Raw genomic sequence first — 6,824 nt, 5'->3', positions numbered from 1 at the left:
AAAGAGGCTGTGGTAATCGGGAAATAACGACTTGTGCAAAAGTAAGAGTGTGGGGAAGCACGAGCTAATGCACATTACTAGGTCCATATAGCCGCCTTCCTAAAGTGCTCAGGAAGCTAAGAGCGTATACACTCAAAACCGTGCAATTTATGGATTTGTTGGGGTTTTTTTATTATTATTTTGAGAAGAACATAAAATGTTCTACCAGCACAAATTTTTATGTGCTGCCACTATACAAAAAGGAAGTGATTGGTGCCCTTGGAAATTGCTATCCATAAACCAAACTGATCAACTCTAATGAAAACACATACTGAGAAAATTGCTGAAAACTTACTGAAGCCCTCAGCATGCCTGGTTCATCGCAAAACACAAAAGAGTCAGTGTTTAGAAGAGGTGGTGGTCTAAAGGAAAGAGATTTCAAGTCATTTAAGAGAACTGTGTGCAATGAATCCTGAAGGTTATAGAACAAAAACTGCCAAGACTGCAATTTGGGAGTAAAGAACCGTTGAAAGAAGTAGCTTGCTCACTTTCTTTTATTAATAGAGTACATTAATATCTTAAGAATACAAAGCAAGTGAAATAAATTAAACTGAGTGAAAGAAAGTGAAATAAATTAAACCGAGTGAGAGAAAACTGAGCTGCGTCGTTTCAGATGTTTCCTGCTTCACCTGCTTCTCTTCAGGGCTATTGAACCGCTTTTTCCTGCTAACCACCAGCCAGATTCATCGTCCTTGCCCTGGAGGGTGTGTGGAGAGGGGCAGAGGTCTCTTCAAGCTGCTCGTGGGCCTCTTAAACTGCCAGACAACCTACTCAGGGTATACGATGCTTCTCAGCCTGTGCTGCTGGACTTCTCTGCCCTTCTCAGAGAGGAGCCGCTGCTCCAGTGCAGGGTGCTTGCGTTGTGTGTGTAAGGAAACCACGTGCTTTTCATAAACACTGTCTTTTCTACTTCAAGTTTGCAGTGGTACAGATTGATACAGCACGGGAGCTGGAGGACCCGGATTACCTTACAGAGAGCTACCTAAACCTGGCTCGCAGCAACGAGAAACTCTGTGAATTCCAGAAAGCAATCTCTTACTGTAAGACGTGCCTGAACATGCAGGGCACGGCCGTGAGCCTGCAGCTGAACGGCCAGGTGAGCCTCAGCATGGGCAACGCCTTCCTGGGCCTCAGCATCTTCCAGAAGGCTCTGGAGTGCTTTGAGAAAGCCTTACGCTACGCACACAACAACGACGACAAGATGCTGGAGTGCCGCGTCTGCTGCAGCCTCGGGAGCTTCTACGCCCAGGTCAAGGTGCGGTGACCTACGGGGCGGAAGGGCGAGTGCCTCGGGGATTCAGGAAAGAATCGGGAACGGTGTGAATTCCAGCTTGTTTCTTTGCTGTAGGCGGGGAGGTACGGGAGAGAGCGCCATAAGCTAAAATCTGTTCTCTGCAAAGTCCCTGCTGAGCGCTCTCCTTTGCAGTAAGGGTGGGAGGATTAGCGTGATGTTCACACAGCACAGCAGAAGCAGCTGTGACTGGTCCTGTGGGTCAAAAAGATCAAACTTTCGCTGCAAAGAAGATCACAGCAGAGAGGAGGTACTGTGCACGCAGAGCTGGCAGCCAGAACTCTTGCATTTCCTATTTCTGCTGCCGTCACAAGCACGCAGCTATTTCTATGAGCAAAACTGGGTGGGAACTGAAGGTGGGGGTGATTTGTCAGTTCTAGCTTCTACTGCAAACGGCAGCAAATAGGTTTTCCTCACAGAGTCTTGATTTTTGACACTAATGGAAGACTCACCAGCTGAATTGTTAAAAGCTATCAGTAAACTTCCCTCATATTAACAAAACCAAAGAAAAGAACATCGTGTTGGATACTTGTATGAAATAAAAAGGGAGAAAGGAAGTTTTAAAAGTTGTAGCTTCCTTTGTGCATCTTGGAGAACTAGAAGGTATGAGGACTGTCACTTCTGCAGTCTCATGTAACTTACTTGAGAATGGTTTTAGATATTTAGATAATAGGTTTACTTGCTGCAAAACAAGCTTTCTTTCTGAAGCGCTTTTAATGCGGAAAGATGCTTAAAAATGAAAATACGTTTTATTATTACTTCCCATGGATTTGGTGAGGCCATGATTCTTTGTTCCTGTTTCTTGCAACAATGGGTAACCAGTCCCTTGGAGATCCTGGCTCATCATAAAGACAACATGTGGGCTCCATGTAGGTGTTGAAAGCAGAGATGATGTAAGAGCAGAGAAGGTTTTCAGTCTCTGGTTATAAAGGAGGGTAAATGGTTCCTGTAAAGTTGATGACACACTATATAAAATTCATTTCTTACGTCATTGTCCCAGAGAGTAATATGAATTCAGCATATGGCAATTCCATAGTTTGATATCCAGGGAGAACACCAGGTGAAACAGGGCATGTGGAAGAGGAGCAGCAGGAGCTGAAAGATGTACAGAGATCTGCTAGCTGTTGCAGGGCTGTTCTATTCTTTTTGCTTTATTTTTCTGTAACTGCTGTCTGTGTGCTTTGTCTGCCTTACAGGACTACGAGAAAGCCTTGTTCTTCCCCTGCAAAGCAGCCGAGCTGGTGAATGATTATGGAAAGGGCTGGAGCTTGAAGTACCGTGCGATGAGCCAGTACCACATGGCAGTGGCCTATCGGAAACTGGGGCGCTTGGCAGATGCGATGGACTGCTGCGAGGTGCGGGGGGGAGGCAGGTGCAGAGCCATTGGCGGCCTCTGCAAGGGCATCCTGCCCACGGGGCGGTGGGGAAGAGAGATACCAGGGCCTTCGTGCTTGGCTGAGATGTTCCTGCTGCCTCCCAGCCTCGGAGCTGTGATTCCAGTGGCCCCAGGGGTCTGTGAGTGGCTCTCGGTTGGCGAGAAATTCACTTGCTTTAAAACGACTGCCTGTTCTGTGGAGCTGCCCTGGGAGCGGCTGGAGCGCGCGGTCCCAGCCCTGCTGGTTTGAACCAGGAACGGGCTCTTCTCCTGACCGAGGACAATTTCTTGCAGGAGTCCATGAAGATTGCCCTGCAGCACGGTGACCGGCCTCTGCAAGCGCTGTGTCTGCTGTGTTTTGCAGATATCCATCGCAGCCGCAGAGACGTGCAGGTACAGCTCCTTCCTGCCGGGAAGGCCGAGGCAGAGGGGATAGCAAGAGGGTGGGAGAAGCAGGCCAGAGCCAAGCGCGTGTTTTCCTCCCTGCTTCTGCAGACTGCCTTCCCTCGGTACGACTCCTCCATGAGCATCATGACCGAGATTGGAAACCGCCTGGGCCTGGTCCAGGTGCTGCTGGGAGTGACCAAGTGCTGGATGATCCAGAAGGAGCTGGACAAGGTCAGTTACAAACTCATACAGAAGCTTGTTAGACTAGATCAGTGTGTAACAGGCTTTCTCTGAGCTGTGCATACGCCCATCAGAGTGCAGAAGAGACCAGCACCCCTTGGTTCTGCCAGAGGGGTCCGCTTGTAACAGTTACATTTCTCCTAATAGTTCCCTTCAGCCTGGAATCTGTTACCGAGTGGGAACATCCAGTCTGAGTCAGACTGACTTACTGAATTGGCTCCTTAGTCAATCCTGATGACTTTAAGCGCTACACTGAGAAACCAGCGCTGAGAGGAGGAGGCCTGCTCCTGCTTTTCTACCAATCAGCTTGTGGTTATGCTCTGAAATAGATTCCACTGCCTACTTTTCAACTGCGTAACTACGCTCGTGGTGACAGTGAGGATGTTTGAACAGCTCTGCAGCACCACCGTGTGCTTTGCAGACAGAACCTGGCATCAAATTCCTAGAGAAACTTTAAAGGTATTTAAACCGTGATGTGAAACAGAGAAACGAGAGGAGAAAATTATTTGAGAATAGACAATCAGTCCATATAGTACAAGGGGGTGACACTACTTAATCTGAAAATGCTCAGGCAGTGTATGTATGTTGAAATCCAGATTGCACTGCAGGAATATTCCTCAAAGGCTAGCCTTGAACTAGTGCTGAACAACTGGGTATGCCTGCACTGTGCCATAGCAGGCTGCTGGTTTGGGTGTCAATAGGATGTAGATTCAATTCTTACCACTCATAGGAGACACAAAGAATTTCAACTCAAACAAAGCGTCCTAGATATTAGGGAATCAAGTAGGTCTCTGTCAGAAAAGACAGGTTTGAGGTGTTGTCAGCATCCAAGTTGCCTACAGCAGGGAGTCAGCTGGGTGAGATAGACCTCGCAGTCTCCGTAAGTTAAGCGCTACGTTTGCAATGGAAGGAGAAACTGCGGACTTAAAAGCTTTGCTCAGTGTAATCCTTACCCAGCCTCATATCTAATATCCAACAGAATGGGGCAAGACACAGCAGGGGAAGATCTCTACCTAAGAGAATATTTAGAGCATTCGTCAACCCCCACGTCCACTGATCCCATCCCCAGCCATTGCCACGCTCTGGTACCACAAGCAGGTCTCACTTGTGAGAGCCTGGTGAGGGCTTTGCACCGAGTCCTAATCTCGGCAAAACCCCCGAGAGAATGAACAGATGAGTCTTGTATTTCGTCCCGGGCATTAGAGGGAAGTCTGCCCTGGGGAGTCCCAAGGGCAACCTCCTCCTGTGTCACAGCCCTGAATACTCAACCAAGGCTGCTCCTCAATTTGCCAGTTCCAGTTCCCGTTTCTCACGCTGCTCAGCCCAATATCAGCCACCCAATAAAACAGTTTGCTACCCGTGTCCTGGCTTCCGCTGTCTTCCCGCTCTCCTCGGTCAGTCAGTCCAGCTCACACGCATGCAGTCCGTGCTGCTGCCACAGCCTGCGTGCCCAAACTCCCACGCTGTCTTATGTTCCTTCCCAAGACAACCTGCCCCCTGGACTGCTCAGCATCTCCTCCCCCACCCCACGTGCTTCACCTTGATTCCTATTCCCGGTCATTGATTTCAAGGTTCCCCAGCATACAGTCACTCTTCCTCTGCGTGGTTCTAGGTTATGTTTTACCTGTGAGCCTTCAGTTCCCGTGTCCCTCTCCTACAAGTTCCTTATCCTGGGCTGTTGCTGCCACCACAGGCCTAATGGCACCTCCTCTGCATTCCAGGTGCCTTCTTTGATCTCACCTGGTCTTCTTCTCCTGCAATACCATTAATGCCAAATTATAGGGTGGGAATTACTATTACAGTGTTCCCCCTGAGAACTGCTGCATCGCAAGGGAGACCTCTTCTTCCCCTTGGACAAATCTGAAGCAGACCTCAGGAACTCAATTTCTGGAGGACAGTGATGCTCAGAACAGTGCAGAACGCTGGGGCTTCTAGGGGAAAGTAGGGACTCCCTTGGTGTAACAGCCACTATGCTTAAATACTTTCCTTCAGATTGAAAAAGATGGCTGGCAGAACACTCCTACATCACATGACAAACTGGATATTTGAACAGCAGAAAAAACCCGCAAGTGTGGTGTGTCGGTGGTGCTGATCCCTTTCCTCTCCTCTTGTGCCAGCGAGATGAGTTGCCCAACGATTACTGAGCCTGTAGGGCCGGATGGGGAAAAGCCTTGCTTTGCTCGTGCTCCATCCCCACCTCAGTGAGCGTGTATGGCAGAGCTTAAGCAGGTCTGGACCCTTGGCTTGGAAACCCCAGCCTCTGCCAACGTCACGGCCCTGCTCTGCGCTGTGCAGCTACAACAGAAGTGTAGCTCTTGGGTTATTTGTGGTCTGTCAGAAACCAAGCTTTCCTTATGGACAGACTTTTGGGAAGGGAGGAAGATCTGCCAGTCACCTGTCTTGCATCTCCAGAGCTGCAGTGATGTGTTTTTATCCAAATGCTCTTTGCCTCTTTCTTTTAATAAACTCATACAAGTCTGGTTTGGATGTATCAGACTGAGAACTGATGATGTGTGTTCTCCATTCGCAGGCTCTGGAAAGCATTGAAAAGGCACAGGAGCTGGCAGAGGGACTGGGGAACAAGGTAGGATCCTACAGCTTCTCTTCAGCACTGCCTGTAGTCTTCTGTCGGGCAACTGAAGAAGCCAAGCACTGAAGTGTTCAGTTGCTCTGAAGTGTTTGGTTGTGGGCAGTTGTGCAGGTGATCATCAGTGAGTGCACAACTCTGAAAAGGGAGAGAGGAGTCACAGGGGGATAAACGAAGGCGAATGGGAAGCAGTAAAAATGAAAGAAGCAGAGAGCTAGGGGTTCCTTGAGAAATATGATCGCCCTGAGCAGCAGCTGAACTGTGTGCTGGCTGGAGGCAAAGGGAAGTGAAACACAGGACATGTCGCAGAGAGCTCGGAAAACCGCCTCGGTGAAAGAGCCACAGAGCGCCTCTGAGCTGGTGCCTCCTTTTGTGATACAGAGAAGCAGGGGTAATGGCATGAAGCGCCGAAGGAACAAATGTCCTTATAACTGATCCCACCTCTTGAGCAGCTTTCTGTGCTGATGATCGATGGGACTGTAGTGGTTTCCGTTCCTTCCGTTACTGGTCCGTCTTCATCTTGTTTGTTTTCCTTATGTTTCTGCCCTCCCTGTGCAGCTCGGCCTGCTGAAGCTCCACTGCCTGTGTGAAAGGATCTATCGCACGAAGGGGCAGCAGCGAGAATTGCGTGACCACGTTGTGAAGTTCCACGAATGCGTGGAGGAGATGGAGCTGTACTGCGGCATGTGCGGAGAGTCCATCGGGGAGAAGAACAACCAGCTCCAGGCGCTGCCTTGCTCCCACTTCTTCCACTTAAAGTAACGAGCTGGAAGCACTGGGGATCCTTGACACAGTCATAGGAAAGCTCTGTTCACGCCCAGAGCGGGACAGTCTGGTGCAAGCTGCTCACCAGGGGTTTGTCCTGCTCCCCCCTGCCCCGCATGATCCCACAGCAGCCTCGGGAA

At 49.5% G+C, this 6,824-nt stretch overlaps 1 protein-coding gene across 1 annotated transcript in view; it reads left to right on the top strand.

The window, feature by feature from the left end:
* RAPSN (receptor-associated protein of the synapse) overlaps positions 1-6,681 on the top strand; it is an 8,577-nt gene extending 1,896 nt beyond the window's left edge. The window contains exons 2-7 of the mRNA XM_009875010.1: positions 956-1,294; positions 2,527-2,685; positions 3,000-3,098; positions 3,201-3,323; positions 5,863-5,916; positions 6,478-6,681. Coding sequence (XP_009873312.1) covers positions 956-1,294; positions 2,527-2,685; positions 3,000-3,098; positions 3,201-3,323; positions 5,863-5,916; positions 6,478-6,681 — 978 coding nt within the window. The remainder of the gene's footprint in view (positions 1-955; positions 1,295-2,526; positions 2,686-2,999; positions 3,099-3,200; positions 3,324-5,862; positions 5,917-6,477) is intronic.
* The last annotated feature ends 143 nt before the right edge of the window (positions 6,682-6,824 follow it).

Source organism: Apaloderma vittatum, unplaced genomic scaffold (genome assembly GCF_000703405.1).
Source record: "Apaloderma vittatum isolate BGI_N311 unplaced genomic scaffold, ASM70340v1 scaffold2378, whole genome shotgun sequence".
Classification (NCBI taxonomy): domain Eukaryota; kingdom Metazoa; phylum Chordata; class Aves; order Trogoniformes; family Trogonidae; genus Apaloderma; species Apaloderma vittatum.
The sequence above is the reverse complement of the archived record's forward strand: the minus strand, read 5'-3'. Positions and strand labels throughout refer to the sequence as shown.